The sequence below is a fragment of the Patagioenas fasciata genome, chromosome Z, assembly GCF_037038585.1.
Source record: "Patagioenas fasciata isolate bPatFas1 chromosome Z, bPatFas1.hap1, whole genome shotgun sequence".
Taxonomy (NCBI): domain Eukaryota; kingdom Metazoa; phylum Chordata; class Aves; order Columbiformes; family Columbidae; genus Patagioenas; species Patagioenas fasciata.
Window position 1 is genome coordinate 62,050,775 of NC_092560.1, and position 18,088 is coordinate 62,068,862.

Consider the following 18,088-nt stretch of genomic DNA (forward strand, 5'->3'; position numbering starts at 1 on the left):
TGATTTTAATTTCTGAGAACAAATAAAAGAGTTTAATTTATTGTTATCTCTTTGTACAGAGAAGCATTAAATAATATAATGAATATAGCAGGTATTTCTGGATTGATGCCAGGATCATTTCACAACTCAAGACTTTTCAGAGCTTGGGGAAATGTACTTCTGGGACAGGATCAGATTTTCACACTCACTGCTTCCCTCTCCCATCAGTTTGCCAAACCATGGAGGAATTTCCTTTAGGGCTCTAAGACTGGTAGTGTTCAACTTTTTTGATGGGGTAGATGGCTTGATTGCTTTCAGTCATCAGGAGAAGACTGAATACCTATTTTTCTCTCCCACAAGGTGACTGATTCTACATGTTGTCATGTGCAGGGCCACTGTTCCCAGGGATACTGGGATCGTTGTGCAAGGACAGCCAGAAATATTGCAAATGTGCATTCAATGGGGTAACAGGTGCTTCAGGAACCTCCAGGCATCAACCAACAACAAATGCAAAGTCCTGTAGCTGAGAGGAAATATACTGTGCGTCCATGCAGGTCCGGGACTGACTGGTTTGGGAACAGCTCTCCAAAAGGGACCTGAGCTCCCGGTGGACCAGTGAACCTGGATTCAGCATCATGCCCATGCAGTGACAAAGGTTAACCACATACATTGAGGACAAGTGCTCATTCCCCTCTGCCCAGGACTTGTGGGTCTGAATCTGGAGCAGGATGTTTGGTTTTCAGCCTGTAGCATGTGAGATACAAACTAGAGAGAATCCAGGTGTCTAAGAGACTGGAGCACATGCTCAGGGACCTTGTCCAGTAATGCCCAGACCAGTAGCTGCAAGCAGTTGCACAGCAAAATGGACAGGACCTTCTGCCTGACCCTGGAGCAGCTGTGATCTTCTGCTGGGAAGAGCAGACATGGCAAACGTGCTGGAGGTCTGTGTGCAAATGTCCTCTGGCCTGAGGTTTAAGCTGTAACATCACCTTCTGTAACTGTCCAAGATTATTTACTTTGTGCATATGGAAAATAATTTATCCAGAACCGCTAGTGCTAAAATGGCACAAAAGATAAACTAAATCACAGACTAAAGTGTCAATCACCTCGCAATGACACCAGCAATGTTTTCCATACACCCTGCTGCTGATGACTCCAGATACTCTCTTTAGCAATACTCTTCCTACCATGCAAATTGATATTGATACCCACCAGATTAAAAGAAGACGCAGCAGATCTCCTGTCTATAAGCGTTTGAAAAACATGTTGATTTTCTCATAGACTTTTCTATAACTGCATCTGCTTTCTGCCATGTCCGAGAAGGGACTAAGATCGGTTACTGAAAGCAGTTTCGTCACCGGGCGCCGGGACAGCAGCAGCAGCTGGTGCGGCTCAACAGTGCCATCCAGTGGGACCCGGGCAGCCGCAACGCGCCTCGGAAGCGGCTGCTCCCCACTTGGAGCCTCCGTGACTTCGCAGGGCCGCTCCCTCAGAAGAAACTGCGAGACACCCGGCGGGTTTCCGAGGCGCGGCCGGTGTGCGGCCGCCGTTCCCTGCGGCTGGGCTGGCCCCCGCACGCAATGCTGTCGCTCCAGGCTTCAAACTCTTGAAAACTAGCAACCCCACAGCCACCTTCTTTTTGAGAAAACTGCTCAGGGCAAGCCTCAGTAATTGAGTTTTGGAATATTTTGGAATATATTACATGTATTGTTGTTGTAACCTTCTGCTTTTCTTCTGTGACCACTTTTTATTTAAACATCCTGCCACAGTGGGCAGGAAAGTGACTTCTTTCTAGCACTGTTAGAATTCTTCATCCCAAGGAGAACAAGACTCTGGGAACCAGATCCTGGTGGTTTAATTTCTCACAAACCCATCACAGTTGCATTTACCACAATAAATAGAAAACCAAATAGTGATGTTCCAACTGATTTTGAATTTGTAACAGTTGAAGTCTCAAGCTTAATTGACTTACTGTGACTTACTCACCAGACTTAAGAAACTGTGTGTTTTAAGTGAAATCTAAAGGCAGTGCTAAATTAAATCTGCAGTGCACCTCTGCAGCTATTTGGCATATGAACTCTCAGCAGGCTGGCTGATGCTTCCATAGCATATCTCTGTGCCTCTAAGCTGTTGCTCTGCACAGCGCAGGTGCTCATCTCCTTGTGTGAACTGATCAACTGCAGAACTCAGTCACTCAAGCTACCCCACCACTTCTAAGTCACACTGTTTGTTTCCTAGGCTGCATCTTTATAACTCCTAATTCTGAATTCTTTAAGATATCCTGTCTCTAAGTTAATATAACTCATCTTCTCTAGGTTAAGAAAAATTACATACTCTGCATTATCTTGACCTTTTAAAATGACAGTGAATCAATATCTGTTAATCAAACAGGTAACATACAGTAACATTGTTCATAATGACTAATGATGATTCATAGGTTATGGCAGCATGAATCTGTGTGTGTGTGAGTATGTGTACACATGCAGGGGGTCTTAACAGATAAAGACTGTAAATATCATTCTTTTAAAAATAATTTATTCCTTATGAAGAAAGCAGAATGAGGATCTTCCACAAACAAATATATTTGTAGTAGTTAACATAACAGGTTTCTGCCTTTAGCCCTCTAGATCATTACAGAATTAAGTTACACACAGTCATGAAACGTGAAATTTTCCTGCAAACACTCATAAACCTTTTGTGCCTTCTCTATTTTAAAGGGCAAAGTACACATTCTGTATTAAAACTAGGATAAACCACAGAATTATCATAGCATAGACGGATTTTCCCCTTCTCAAATGGAATGTTTCTGACATAGCTTTGTTGAGCATCACACGTGTACCAGGTTGAGAGCAACAGCTCAATGTGCATCATGTAGAAAAAATTGTAATGTTATTGCATTTCCATGGAGAGAGGAAAAAGACACAACCACCACCACAAAGAACAAACCAACCAACCAAAAAATCACCATAAACACACAAAAAAACAATGCCCAAATAAACAAACAAGAACCCCAAATATCCACCAAAAACCCTTTCAACTCTCTCTACCCCCAAAAAAACCCACAAACACAAAAACAACCCCGAACAAAAAAAAAATACATGAATAGGCCAGAAAAACAAGGTAAGTTTCTGAACATTCATCCAATAATTAAAAAACACTTAAAAGGTGGAAGACTAGGACTATCCCAAAAGACAACAATCCAGAAAATGCAATTCCAGTTCTAAAACATTGTTTCCTTTTTCATAAAAATATTTGCAACTCTGTAGAAAATTCCAAGCGAAGTACACTTCACATCTGTAAATGGCCAGAACTATTTGAGTAACTGGCAGATACTCAGTATCTGACAAATGTCATGAAGTTCTACTTATAGTGTTCATGACATCAAAGCCATGTCCAGTTCAAGCTAACACCTTCACTGCAACAGACAGCAAAAGATGCTGGAAGTCTGTTGTGCTTGGTTAAAAAACAAGATCACAAACAAGAAACAACCAATTCATTCATGGCAGTTTGTTTGCTTCTAAGAGTCTTGGTCTCGGTTGACAATTCTCTTGCAAGTGTTAGTTCTTCTCCAGGCATTGTTTCTGGAAAAATACAGACACTGTCTTTCTGTCTGCCTACTACTGTACAATGTACAGTATATTTTTTTGGTTGGGAACCACCACTGTCAAGATCTCCACTGAATATATTTACTAAATGTGTGATGCATGCCACAGGGCTGTGCTGACAAAATAACCAAGTGTTAGGAATATTTACAGAAGATATTAGATTATCAGATATATTTAGAAAAGATTACTCTCTAATGGCCCCAGCTTGAAAGAAAGAGAAAAACAAAACAAAACACAAAACCACCCAAATTGCCACCCAAAACCACTTATTGTTCAGCTGCTGGAATCCAGGCTTTGTACTTCTAATGCAGGACTACAGTTGGAAGAATGTTATTTATTAGAGTATGTGCAGTGAAATATATGCAGGTTTGTCTTTTAAATCTTTTGACAGTACTGAGTCAGGACAATATTCTCACTTCATGTGAACTGCGAAACACCAAAGTCTCTATACAGCAAAACAATGCACAGTTCCATTACTGTGCATTTTTACAGTCTGCTACTTCCAGGAGCCATTCAATTCCACTTGGCAATCCAGCTAATGTTGCAGCTACAGTGTCCTGCATCTGTAAAAACAGAAAAAAGCTAAAGTATTACAGATAATAGGTTATGGATCTAACAGTATTTTACCACCACTTCATGTCTAGCCTTAAAGTCAGAAATACTCGTATCAAATCTAAAATTTTATCACTGGTTTAAAGGTTCCTTAGACAGAAAAGGTTTCTTAAGAGTAAGGTTCTAAAAGAAAATGGTATTCTTTATGGAATTAATTACAAGACCCATTAGAAAAGCTTTGCGTTCTTGATATCAAGGTCAATTTTCTCAATCACTCCATCAGCTATTCTGGAACATTATACTTACTTTACAGATGAAAATCTACTTGAAAAATCTTGTTGTAACTCTTAGAGCAAAAATGCTGCCAGCATTAAAATTCTATGCATATTATTACTTCTCAGATTTTGTAACGTATTATAAAGTGCCTATTATAAATTGTATGTTTTTAAAAAAGCTTGTAAACACTTTCCTTACGAAAACAAAGGTACTACCTTAAACCAGGATTTGGTTTTTTCTGATTAAGTATTATCTTCTGGCTACACAATGTCACCAAAAAAACCTATGTGTTACTGGGCCATACTGATATATACCGTGTTCAACAAACACAGAAGAACAGGTTCATGACCTCATGTGTTACGTAAAAAGCTGACTTGTCAAAAAAGTCAGTACATCACGTCAAGTCATTGACAATTAACAGTGTCCTGAAAAAAGCATAAAAATCTACCTTCAGGCCAAGGTCTTGGGTCAAAACTCAGGAAACTTAGATTTAAATTAACTGAAGCTTTCTTGTTCCGTTCCTCACATTCTGGCTTCACCTGCAGTTTCTTGTGTGTTCCTCGGAAAGTCACTTGGCTCCTCTATGTTCAGACAGGCTAATGTTTCATCTTAGAGGACCAGAGAAACTAAATTCTTCACTTAAGTGGAGAGCTCACATTCTATCACTGAAAGCTGCGCACTTGCTTAGGTGGGTACAGTTCAGGAACTACCATAACCTTAAACTATATTTAAGCCACAAAGAAAATAAAGGTTTAAAAGCAAGTACCATCCAGGGCTGATGCAGCAGATTTAGTTGCAACTGATGTGCCACGTATACACATGGAATTCTTTTCACACCAACATGAGAGACACAAGACAAAACTAGCAAAGGTCTATTTGGGGGCCCAAGGCTTGGATCAGTCATTGCCAAAATGCGAGCCAGGTCCTCTTGACGGTCATGCTCTAGGAAACAATTTTTAATATATGAGTATTAAACATATGCAATTCCCAAAATAACTTTTTTAACATGTTTGTTTTAACTTTTCAAATATTTAATATTTCAGACATGAAAAAACACAGGGCTGGGAAGGGCATGGACAAATTATCAAGGTCTGCTTATCTCAAGGCTGGATGTCACATGTCACATTGAAATGTTATTTAAAGATCTCCATAGGTTCTACAGGCAGGCAATTCCAGCCCTTAACCTCAGGGTGTTTTCCAAGTACCTTACAGAGATCAAAACTGCAACAAGTCATTATGAAGTACTGACACACTGTAGTCAGCAGCCCTTCCCTTCTGACCATACTTAACTCCTTAAGATAACCTCCTCACATTTTTTTTTTACTCTCTTTCCTGAGCTAGGCTTTTCCCTTCATTCTAAGTTAATGAGTGCAAAGACAGTTATCATAACAAGGGTTTGCATTATCCTCATTATAGATCTTTCCCGATTTGGGCTAATTGCATCTTTTACTGCAGTTTTCCTGAAGAAAGCTGTTTTCAGGTTATTACACCACCATTGACGTATTTCAGGCTCTTTCTCCAACCCACTCACCGGTGTTTTGTTTAATTGTTTTTCTTAGTCCCAGATCATTTAACACATCTAGCTTAAGAGAGCAGCTATGTCAGTATCAGCCATAACTGAAAGAAGAGGCCATAACCCCTCACAGGGAAATGAGGGAGAGTGTCTATGACAGAGAACCTCTTCAGAAATTGCACTAAAGAACCAGATTTTGAAAGAATCAGAACATGGATTTTGACTTATTCCATACTCTTTGCAATCTTTTACGACATTCTGATAATCCAAATACATAAATAAATAAAGAGAAACCCCTTACTTTTATGAGCTTCTGCATTAGCAACATAAATGAATCCATCAACAACTTCGCACACCTTTTTAACTTGGGGTATTACATTGTAATGCACGGCTTGCTGATTCCCTACTGTGCTGTTCTCCGGGTAGAACATTCTATTCACTGCAACAGCTTGCTCTGCCCTTGCTCTCCTCCTTTCCACACTAAAAGATATTGAAATATTTCAGCAGTCACATTAATTGTGTAGAGAATGCAAACCCACAGTCTAAGCATCACAGGAAAGCGACAGAAAATTGGCCTAAGCCAACGAAAGTGTTTAATTTCTCCCCTCTTACCCTCCCATTTTTTCTAGTGTACACACACAGATGGTTAGCAATCTGCATGATGCATTTTAAAACACATCCCAGGAGGGAATCAATCAAGGTATCAAGAGAGACAGAAGCAACTGTTACGCATTTGTCATACACATTTGTTATGTATAAGGTTTGGAAAAGGAGGTTTTATTTCCATGTGAAAATTTAGCAGCTGCAGAAAGAAAGAAAAAGCTTCAGTTTATAAGGGATATCCATGAAAGCGAATGCACATATAAGAAGTCACGTGACAAAAACATGAGGAAAAGTGTTAAATAATTGAGAAACTGTAATTTTTTTTTTTTGTGAAGAACAAATCTTACCTGGTGGTTGAATACAATGTCAGAATATTAAATTTTTGATTGTTATTAAACTGAAAACTGATTCCTGATCCAATTCCTACAGGGAAAAAAATGAACATATGAGATGATGACTATTTGGTACTGAATACAACTAAATTGTAGGCTGAAAATTCCAGCGGTGCTTTGACATGGATTTATCCAAGCCTAGGAGTTGCTGCTAGAGATAGCATATTTACTGTTTTATTTATAAATTTTAGACCTGCTTTAATTGATCAGACCATTAATTTAATTAAAATCAATTTAACAGTATTAAAAGAAAACAAGGAGGCATTTCCATGGTTTTGATACTCAGATTTGAATCTAGAAACATAAGTCAGAGAGAAGCTAGACTTGTGTCCATTAGCTGAAACTGACATAGCAAAGGCTCTAAGCTGTTTCTGACAAGCTGCATTGAGAACAAACTAAGAGAGAAAAAAGATAGCAGTAAGAATTCATATTCACACTTTCTATAAATATAATTCAATTATTCCAGTTCTGTAGCACTCAGATAAACAATGGTTTAAAAGTAATAAATATTTGTCTCTGGTTTCGACTGAAGTAAAACTACAGATGGTCAGAATTATGTTTTCAAACATTGGAAAAAAATCCTTCACCTGCTCCTACAATGGAGTTTACACCATTTCACATCAAAAGACTGAATCACATGAAGGACCAGTCTTGACCTTCTGTATAAAAACATGTGTGTTTTTTAGCCACTTACTGCAAGCAGTATCTGAAGCAAGTTCTGTCTGCCTTTATGCATTAAAACAGCATGTGCGACATGGAATTTATGACCAAAATACAAGCACAAGGAGCAAAATGATCCCTTTGACATTGCACAAAATTTGATCATAAGTTTTATCCCAATTGTTCACTGCATTTATCCTCCGAATACACACAAAGAGAGAAAAGTTTGGTGTTTTCTTACCATCGTGTTATCCTGTTTCAAGGGGAGAAAAAAGCACCCATTTCCTTCATTTCTCACCCAATCTATTTTTGTGTTTTATCTGTTTATAAAACAAAACAAACCCAAAACTCAAAACCAGAATTACCGTGAATTTGTCTCTGGGGAAGGCCAGTTACTAGCAGAATCTCTGGGCATGTCATCATCTTTTGCACTAGAGAGTTGTCCAGCTCTTCCAAACCCGGCCCAAACATGGCAAAGCGAGGTTCTGCCTGAGTGACCAGCGATTGCAAAAAAGAAGCGACAGCCCCATACCGGGGACGGCTTGATTTCAAACTTCTTCTACCCTGAGGACAGCTTTTCTTATATCTGTGTAAAATAGACGCAACTAAAAATTAAACACAAAAGAGGTATTAATCAAACAACATAAATCAAGTCCCACACTTCTCATGCTTTGTTACTGGTACAAGTCAAGCATAGACCAAAACCAATGAAGTTCCAAACTGACAGTTTCAAGGACCAGTACAAAACAGGTGAAGACTTGGTCCTTTCAAAGTCCAAATACTGACATTTTGGACCTTAAAATATTTCCCCCTATGGATCTTCTAGTTTACTTTTAAAAATAAAGTTACAAATTCCCCAATACACAATGCATGTAAAATAACATCAAAGCTCTGGGGTCTTATAAAATGCCATATAAAAATGAGACTCCTGAGTGCATTTCAAACCTTAATTAGACCACTTATGTGTTTATTAACTAGGAAACAGGTAACTCCCCCTGAAAATGACCATTTTCCCTGTAGGAATAGAGAATGCATGTTGCAAAAGGAGATAGGTGTTGTCTGCAAGCTTAGGTACTCATGTGATGCAAAGGTTAAGAAGCATGAAAAGACTTTGGTAATCAAGGGAAAGAAGTAAGAGTCACAAAAGTGACAGACATCCTAGGGAAGCAGCTTTAGACTCTGCTTCTGTGGCCATGATAGCCCGCTGCTGGACAAATCACTTCAAGGAAACATTAAAATGCGTTCTCTACACACAAATCGAGATGCTTCAGTTGAGATCAACAAAACCATTGAGTGCTCACAGACACGACAGAAATCAGTGACAGGTAGTTAAAACAGGCGATGCTCTGAAGTACTCAGACATAAAGAAATTTATATCCAATGTTCAAAATCAGTAGATAATTTGCACTTCAAATTCTGTGTGTCTTTCCCATCCATAAAGTGGGGATGAAGCGCACAGAGACTGCAGGCTAGTGCACTTATCATGAAGCAAGTTCCATGAAATCACCTTAGGAAAATTTACCTGCAAATTAAAAAAACAAACAAAGAAACAAAAAACTGGAAATGAATTCAGGGAATTGAAGGAAGTCTAAAAAAAGATACACAGAATAATCTTCCCATCTGAAGAGCTCTTCTTAGTCATCCAAACACATTATGTGTGTTGCTATGCTTTTCAAATATCCCAGCTAAAACCACAGTTTTTGTGTCATGGCCTTCAAACATCAGAGCCAAAGCAATACCACTTGTTATCCTGTGCACATTCAAAAAAATATTATTTTTTTTTCCACGTCTTCCAGGTAACATTAAAAAAAAACACAAAGATTCATCCAATTTTCTGTAGTTCGAAGACTTATCACTTTTATTAAAATAAGAAATAATTTGTCATTGTACTGAGTGACAAACACACTTAAGATAAACAGTGTGCACAGTTTCTGAGACAACTGCATTTCTGTTGCACAGGACACGTACAGTTTACAAAAAGCTTTAAGTTTTTATTACAATGTTAGCTTTGACTTTTTTTACATTTTATATTCTTGTTAAATTCCAAACAGAAAGAGCTGACCAAACTGTCCAACAACAGGAAACCGTATTTCTGAAATGAACAATGAGTTTGAGACACATGAAATTTTAGCAGCGTCTCACAGCACGGCTTTACTGCTATAAATATGAAACACGCCTGTGGGATGAATATTACTGTTGCAGAGATACTGGAAGTCATGTAAGAGAATATGAAAATACTTACACTGCCATGTAATCGTGCAGTGCATTATCGCTGACCTCTGAAAAGGCTTTATTAAAAATCTCCACATCTGGGAGCGATTTCCAATCAACAGATGTCCAAAAAGGCAGATCCCTCAGGAGAAAATACCTCCACAACAACGGATCTTGCACAGCTGCCCTCCAGTAACAACTCGTGCTTCCCAAACGGCACACATCTTGTGGCGAGAGGAAGGACATGATATTCAGCTGCACATCGATCTGGAAAGTGTTGAAAGCTGAGGTTTAGCGACACAGGAATCGAGCAGTGAAGATGTCAGAGGTGGGATGGTGTGTTTAACCCCCCTCCTTCCAGCCCAGACCGGGTCCCCACTCACCGGCAGCGCCTGCAGGGGGTCCACCTCCTCGGCAGCACCCGGGAGCGCTGGACGCGGGGGACCCGCGAACGCGGCGGTACCGCCGCGTTCGCGGGTCCCCCGCGTCCAGCGCTCCCGGAGGACACGCAGACCACCCCGCACAGCAGCTTCCAAACCACCCCGCTCCTCTGCTCCGCTGGTCGCCATGTCACCGAGCTCCGCCACCGCCCCCTCAGAACTAGTGCGCAGGAGCGGGGCTGAGGCACAGGCAGCTCTGCCACCGAGGAAGGCAGGCAGTCCTCCTTCCGTCACGGTTTATTACGCAATGGTTTTTTTTTCCCTAGAAATGCTTGTTCAGACTTTGGACCTGTACTGCAGTTTTTTAATGCAACAAACGTATAGATTTTGATAGAAAGAACGGTCAGACACAGAAGCAGAGATCACCTCCCTTAGCGCGCTCTTCAGACACAAGGCTTCTTCCAGCACAGCCAAAGCACCACATTTCAGTTCTGAGATTTCATGATGTAACACAACATGTGTTTTGCAGTTGCTGTGTTCCACCCTTGGTCTTTTAAAGGTCCCTCACATATGGCCACATATTTCGTTAACATTCTTTTGCCTGTTTCTCGGAAATCCAGTGGCACGCTCTGTGATCTGCAGGCCAGGTCACTGTTAGAGGCAGGATTTGTCGTCTCAAGGCTTTCCTGTTTCCCATCCCCACAGTGTCGCAGTCCCCAGTAGCACATTTCTCCACTGTACATCATCGCCAGTAAGTGAGTGTCACTAAATATACCTACAAAAATAATCCAGATCAAGAACTTTATTGTTCTAAGCAACTACACAGCTTGTTAACTTTTTTTTTTTTAAGTAACGCTGGGGAAAATTCAGAAAGGCAATATAAGCCTATTAAAGAGGTACACAAAAAGAAATATAACCATGAGATGACTGACAGTGCCAAGATGAGAAGCTGGATCAAGGCCTTGATAATTACGTCATTCACTTGGCTCCTTCATAATGCTAAAATCTTTAGGATTGCCACATAACATTATTCTGATAATTGTGTTCACCTATATATCTTAAGAGAATTTCAGTATTTCTTTACAACCCATTAAGTGCAGGCATTATTATGCATATTTATTTTAGAATACTTCTGTGCCTCCCACAGTTTAAGTTTGCTATTTGAGCATCATCTTAACTCAGGTTAACCAGCAGCAAGTTTAGTATTTGAATAGAAAGCCACATAAGTGTCTATAGTCACTGAAAAAAAAAAAAAAATGAGTGTGTACAACATGGACATCACGACCTCAGCACCAGTTGTTTTACCTTACAGATCCCCTCCTGTTGCATCACGCTGATGCGGTCTCAGATCCTCATAAACACACTAGAGTACTACACCTTAATAAAGCTACATAAACTGGAGATGGAGAGAAAAGCTTCCCAACTCCAACCAATGCTGTATGTACTTTCTACATATGTGGTCAGTAACTGTGCTCATACCCATGTTCCCCTAGATCCAAATAGAAAGACCAAAATGGGAACACCTAGCACTCTCTGCCGTCACATTTGTGCTTTCAACATTTGTCAACTGACAACTGGATGATTGTAATAGACACATGCTATACATAGAACACTACTTGCCTCACTTCCCTCTAGTGCACTCAAAAACACAGAGAAAATGAGCACTGCCACCTCCTAAATTCCATCAGTCAAAAAGAAGGGGCAGGGGAGAGAGCAATGCTGCCTGCTTATGTGTCTTTTTTTTTCTACAAAGTGACAGATCTTGAATACCGATGAAGTCAAACAACAAATATACACAATAAAACATTTCATAAAATGGAGCAGTTAAGAGGAGGAGGTTGTGGGGTTTGGGGAATTTGGGGGGTTTTGTTTGTTTTGAGGTTTTTTACCTTCACTGAGTAATCTAGCCGTGTCTTTATCTTGGAGTGAGACATCTTCATTTAGCTGAAGAGGGCATCTAAAGCTGAGCATCTTCATCAAGTAATGAACTCCGTCATTAAGACACTGAGTACAGTTAAAAAACGAGGAAAAGAAAACCTTTTAGATAAGTTCTGATTAAATGACAGACAGAAATATCCCAAACCACTTCCCAAACCCCTATTTAAAAGACAAAAGAAAGGCAGTTGTATTTTAAAAGAGAAGAGTCAAACTTTAAAACTGCATTCACATGCTCATATTGCTTCTTAAATCTCCTTTACCTTTTTAAATACGGCAATGTTTTCTCGTAGCCATCTACTCCTTTCTTTGGCTGTATGGCAATACATGTAAAGCAGGGCTCCTTTTCTCCAGTAAAGACATTCTAGCAACTCTGCACCAAGGATGTTGATGGGCTGAAATGAAATCCAACAAACCGGGCTAAGCAAAAAGTAAATAATCTGAACTACTCATATACGCACAGCCAAACAACACGACATGAAGCCTCTGACTTCAGAAACTGCATTTACAGCAATGGTCACAGACACAAGCCTAAGACTTAAGCTGCTAAAAGCATGTGGAATCATGAAATGTTAGCAAGAAAAATTCTGAGCACGCCACAAGTTACTTGAAAAAATATTTTCAGGAATCACTATTTAAGTACAAATGAGACTTGAACATTTTTCAAAATATCTTAAATTCTGCCCATCAAAAATACAAATACTACTAACCTGTTTCAGATTTTCTATTTTTAAATAATGAAATAATTATCTGGCTGAATAATGTCAGTACTCACTTTTTCATTTATGTTGCATTCCCTCACTAGATCTTCTGGTTCTGAAAGAATACACATAAGTTCTTTAACTTTTTGCAAGGAAGATTCTTCTGGAAAATCTTCATTCACAAGTTGGTTTTCCTCAAAATATGTAATGTCTAAGACAGCCTATGAAAACAAGAAGATAGACGATGTAAAAATGCTATGAGCAAAAAATCAAATGGTGGTATGCAGTAACAAACAAACTTGTTATAGTTTATAAAAAAAAATATAATTTTAAGGTACAAAAGCTGCAAGTTAAAAGTATTGTAAAGCGGGTAGCAGTGAATGTAAACTCAAAACCCTTTCTGTCCTTACAGTACCAGCACAATTATTATCAAGTCTAGATAATGTTCCAATCCAGGTAGAAGTGGCCCTGCACTTCACGGATATTCACTGCACACACAACAAAACAGAGATCCCTTTCTGCTATACTCTCTTTCCTACACCCAGACCCTCCACAGCAGATTTTTTTGAAAGGGAGTTCTTAATACTTTAAATATACTACCTGCGCATAAAACTGCCACAGCGTGGAAGGATGTTCTTCCCCTTCGTTACAAAGGTCCTTCAGTTTGTCCAGAGTAGCAGAGCCCTTCGCTAAGAAGGTATCTGAAGGAAGAAGACAACCCTTCCTTAGCACTCAGAAGCTCTCAGCAAGAGCCTTTCTGACTCCCCCTTTCGCTTCATGCCATTTTATCCACCCTGGCACTATCTACAACAGTAGCTGAATAACAGAGCATTTAAGCTGGCCCTGTCAGAACACACCTTCCATGACTATATTAAGGGCATCTAGAGTTACAGTCCTGACATTTCAAAAGCAATTACATGCACTCCATTTCCATCACGTCGTACACCAAGCCCACAACTTGCAAACGCGCAGGGACGCGCTTCAGGCTTCAGCTACCCCGTGCCCCAGGTCTCCAGCCGGAGCCTCCAGCCGAGGCCGCACGGCGCTGCGGGGAGTGGCCTCTTTGGGGAGGAGGGAGAAGCGGACCCCCAGCAGCTGCCCCAGAGCCGGGCGGCCGCGTCCCCGGGCCCGCTCCCGCGGCGCTGCAGGACCCGGCACGGCGTCAGCAGGGGGTGGAGCGGCCCGCCGGCAGGGCCCAGCCCCGTCCCCTCTCCCGTGGCCCCTCACCGTCGCCTCCCGCTCCCCGGGGCACCGCCAGCCGCCGGCCAAGCGCCGCTAACCGCGGCCGCAGTGCGGACACCGCCCGCCGCGCCTCGGCAACCCCGGCCTCGGCAACCCCGGCCTCGGCAACCCCGGCCTCGGCACCGCCCGCCGCCGCCATCCCCGCGCCGCCCGTCACCGCGCCCCGCGACAAGGCGACAGCTCCGGGCCGCCGTGCGGGCGGCCTAAGCCCACGGCGCCTGCCGTAGGGGCGGGGAACGCTGGGCCAGGGCGGGGCACGCAGGCGCAGCCGCACCGGGGCCGCTGAGGGGCCGCGTGTCCCACTGGGGCGGGGCGGGGCGGGCGGCTGTTGGCGGAGGGGGCTGTGCCGGAGCGGGGGGAGGTGTTGTCCTGCGGCGCGGTTCTGTGCCAGCGGATGCCGGCTCGGCTTGGCAGAGCTTGGTGGCGCCGACCGGTGCTCCGTAGGCGTCCCCAGCACCCCCTTGGGCTGAGCGGCCTGACGGCGACACGAGCCGCAGCGGGGCCTGCTGGGCGAGGCCTGTGCGCCCTGAAGGCGAGGACTACAGAGTTAATTTTGTGTGTGGTGCAGAGCTGGTTTATAACAAGCGTTTGTGGTTTCTGCAGATCTGTGAAGGGCCCCCCGGGGAGAATCCTTGTCCTGTCCTAGTGTTGTCCCCTTCAAGTGATGCTCTCCAGCCTGTGAAAACTGTCGTGGTTGAGACGGACAAACGACATAGACCAAGTTCGTCCAGGATAAAAGTGGATGCCATTTATTGCCACAAGTGCATTTTTATACAGTTTTACCAATTCATGTGTCTCTTCACTATTGGTTACAAGTTACAGCAGTAGCATCTCATTGGCTAATTTTGCTGTCATCAATGTTACTCTTCTACTCCTTTCTCTTTCATGGGTACATCCTTAACATCTCTGGATACTCCTTTACTCCCATCTTTCTCATGGGTAGGCTTTCATATCTTCAAGGCTAATTTCTGTTCCCATACCCTCCGTCAGGGAATCCACGGACTCACCATAGTCCCCCACAGAAAACCTCTCAGCGCTGTGAAATCGCTCTTGCACATAAGCATGCCGAAGCAAATGGTGAAAGGCAGTGAGGTTTTTCAACACCAAACCCGTATTTCTGTATCAATAAATCTATCTTTATTGGTGTTTTTGAATTTACATTTTAGTAGTGGATTACTTAAGTCACAGATATACAACTGTAGAAATACAGTTCAGTGGTCAGGAACCACATGTGTTTGATTAGAAGAATGAGAGCTTTGCTCCAATCATTTGTCTAAATGGCACATTCCATGAATTTCAGAAGTGCTAAACAGCTTCTATGTTACGTGGGGAAAGCATTAAGTTTTCCTTTTTAACAAAATTCTGCTACTACTCCACAGTTAATCATCAAATATTTGATGTTGTGTAGTTATGAAAATACTGTATTTCACCATATTGCTTCTCTGGCTATCTCTTTTCTTGCCTAGAAAAAGTTTAGTGACCTCTGGAGTAATGTGTCATGAGCTCACACAACATTTTGCATTCTCTTAGCTTGAATATTTAAAAAGAATTTTTCTCTGTCCAGGTCATATAGTCTTCATTTTGCTAGTGCCTGTGTCCTACCAAAGTACTTAAAACCATAAAGTACAACTTGCTGGAGTACTTCAGGTAGTGAAAACTGTATACTTAGAGATGTTTTGTGCTGTTACCTGAGTTATATCTTATGAAAAGTTGCCAAACAGATGAAATACAATAAAAAAGTAGTACCTACAAGACAAAATTGTGTTTGCTTCCAGAAATGGTTTGTTTTCTAGAGGAAACTTGTAATGTTTTGGTTGGATATGTGTTGTCATTTATTCCTGCATAGTCCATAGACAGATACAATTACTCATCTCAGGAACAGCTTTGTTAACAATACCTGTTAGGAAATACGGACTGCCTCAGCTTATTGAACTTTTGGGTATACTGCTTCTTATAGAACTTGCTTAGAAAATGCTTGTATAGAACTTGCTTAGCATAAGTAAATAAGTTTGCTGCAAGCCGTAGGCCACAAGCTGTGAACTTTCTGCCTATTGCGGCAGAGAAGGACCTCAGAGTTGGTTCAAGCTAGAAGATAAAGGTCTTTTGATCAGCAGCAGGAGCTGCATCCCTGGTCATAAGTAAAGGAATTGAATGACATGTTTAAAGAAGATGAGAAACAGCAGAATGTGAGAACTTGGTGATCTTTTGGCTATTGCCATGGGCTTCTATTTCTTCCCAGCAGCAGGTGCAAAATAGAAGCTAATACATAGCACCTAGATTGATGCCTGCAGAGATAAGAAGTGATCTGCCTGATGGAAATGAAGGGATCCAATGAGGAATGGTGAGACCCCAGACTCTAGTTTTATAGCTGGGCCAAACTGATGTGTGAGGGATGGGTATCTTAGATTGTAAGGTTATAATTGCCCAGGGTTTCTCTGCCTGGGGACCCTTTTCTGGAGGCACCATCTGAAGCAGTTCTCTATGTTGCACCTTACAAATAAATTATTTATTTCAGAGGAGTTTCTGGAATTCATGTCTTGAGACTCTAGGCGAAGAAACTTCCTTAACAATATGAAAAGTATTATGTTAGCTAACCATCTCATAACTGAGAGTAGAGGGCATGGTGCTTCATGTTTCAAGGAAAATACAACACCTTCTGTGTTCTCAATTTTGAGACTGAAGAACGGCTGTGCATTGTTAAGTTCTCTTTGTCAGATGTTTTCTTGCTGGGTCCTGCCCTTCTCTGTTTCAATATCCAGCTATGATTTTTTGTTGCTTGCTTAGTTGCATTCTTCATAACTAATTAAGTGGGGAGGTGGGTTAGCCCTTAATAGTGAAGGATGTCATCCAGCTTTCAAGATGTCCCATGTCAAAAAAACCAAACCAAAAAAATGCCCAAAATAGTTGTGTGTTGACTTACTTGCCAAAGGAAGTGGTATCTTTTTTACCTCCCTGTGCTTCAGGTGCTGCCACTTATTTTAGCTGTATCTGTTTTGACAGCTAGATGTATATACATGTACTTTTTTTTTTCTTTCCAGAAATTGTTATCCACTGTTTCTTTAAATATACAGTGAAATCTGATTTTGTTCTTTCTCATGATTGGCTGAGGTGTGTTTCTGTTAATAAAAAACTGATAAAGTAGAAACTAGTACAGATATTGAAAAATAGGGTGATGTCCACTTCTTTGAGGAAGAGAGAACCTGGAAGGTTTTTTTTTATTTTTTTTAATTTTTTTTTAATTTATTCCCCATCGCCATCTGGTTTTGCCATGAAATATGGGACAGTCTGTTATCTGTGAGGGAGTATAAGACACCTATCATGAGTTTATTGTCTTGTGGCCTACATAATCCCTGTTGGGAACCGATTTGCAGGGAACAGGGGTGACAGGAGTTCTGGGCAAACACCTGAGAGTCTGCAGAGCCCAGGAGAGTGGCTGATCCATGGTGGGGTGGTGCCTCCACCCCAACGGGCAAGTCCTCGTGTTCCCCAGCACTCTTCCTCTCTCCTGGCTGGAGTGTCCTCTGAGCAGCCTGTGCCCATCCCTTCCACAAGCTGCATTCCTTCCGCCACTAAACCTCCAAGCTGCATTTTGTAGTTTGTGCCAGTATGGGGCTGGTCTTCTCTCCACAGTTTGCAAAGTGCTTTGGTCTGAAGACTGGTAAAAGACTGGGTGTCTGATCATTTGAGAGAACAGTGACCTCAATTTACCTTATATTTTATTTTTGCTTAGAACCTGTTTAGATAAAGTCCCTCCAGATATTTGGAAGAGAATGGCCTGGTTTGACATTAGCTGCCTCTCACATTTGCTACCTCTCACTGTTCTCACTGTTGCAAATCTTGAAATTCACATTGTCAGAGCTTCACACAAAAATAAAGTTGCATCCAGCTTTTTCTGAAAATGATTAAGAATAAACACTTAGCATAAATTATGTTGACGTAAAAAACTATTTCATTGCAGAGAGTTACTATAGGGAATAGTTACAGCATGGAAAAATGATCTCAGGCGAAGTGATTCGGTTGGGATTTGTGATTTTTCAGT

General features: G+C 41.4%; 2 protein-coding genes across 3 annotated transcripts; both read right to left on the reverse strand.

Annotated features, from left to right (window-relative positions):
• Window positions 1-2,497: 2,497 nt before the first annotated feature.
• FBXO4 (F-box protein 4) lies at window positions 2,498-10,380 on the reverse strand. The gene is made up of 7 exons (XM_065861461.2): window positions 10,175-10,380; window positions 9,823-10,058; window positions 7,946-8,166; window positions 6,876-6,951; window positions 6,227-6,405; window positions 5,179-5,354; window positions 2,498-4,147 (listed from the first exon to the last, which is right to left on the reverse strand). The coding sequence occupies exons 1-7, from the start codon at window positions 10,358-10,360 to the stop codon at window positions 4,058-4,060; spliced, it is 1,164 nt and encodes a 387-aa protein (XP_065717533.1). The 5' UTR covers window positions 10,361-10,380; the 3' UTR covers window positions 2,498-4,057.
• A 133-nt stretch (window positions 10,381-10,513) lies between these two features.
• On the reverse strand, window positions 10,514-14,275 carry RIMOC1 (RAB7A interacting MON1-CCZ1 complex subunit 1). Of its 2 annotated transcripts, none has more exons than XM_065861462.2 (6): window positions 14,035-14,275; window positions 13,408-13,508; window positions 12,882-13,028; window positions 12,370-12,501; window positions 12,061-12,175; window positions 10,514-10,946 (listed from the first exon to the last, which is right to left on the reverse strand). In XM_065861462.2, exons 1-6 carry the CDS (start codon window positions 14,186-14,188, stop codon window positions 10,657-10,659), a joined length of 939 nt encoding a protein of 312 aa, XP_065717534.1. In that variant the 5' UTR covers window positions 14,189-14,275; the 3' UTR covers window positions 10,514-10,656. The 2 variants fall into 2 exon arrangements, with proteins under 2 accessions (XP_065717534.1, XP_071658178.1); XM_071802077.1 differs by lacking the exon at window positions 14,035-14,275 and adding an exon at window positions 13,665-13,989.
• Between the last annotated feature and the right edge of the window lie 3,813 nt (window positions 14,276-18,088).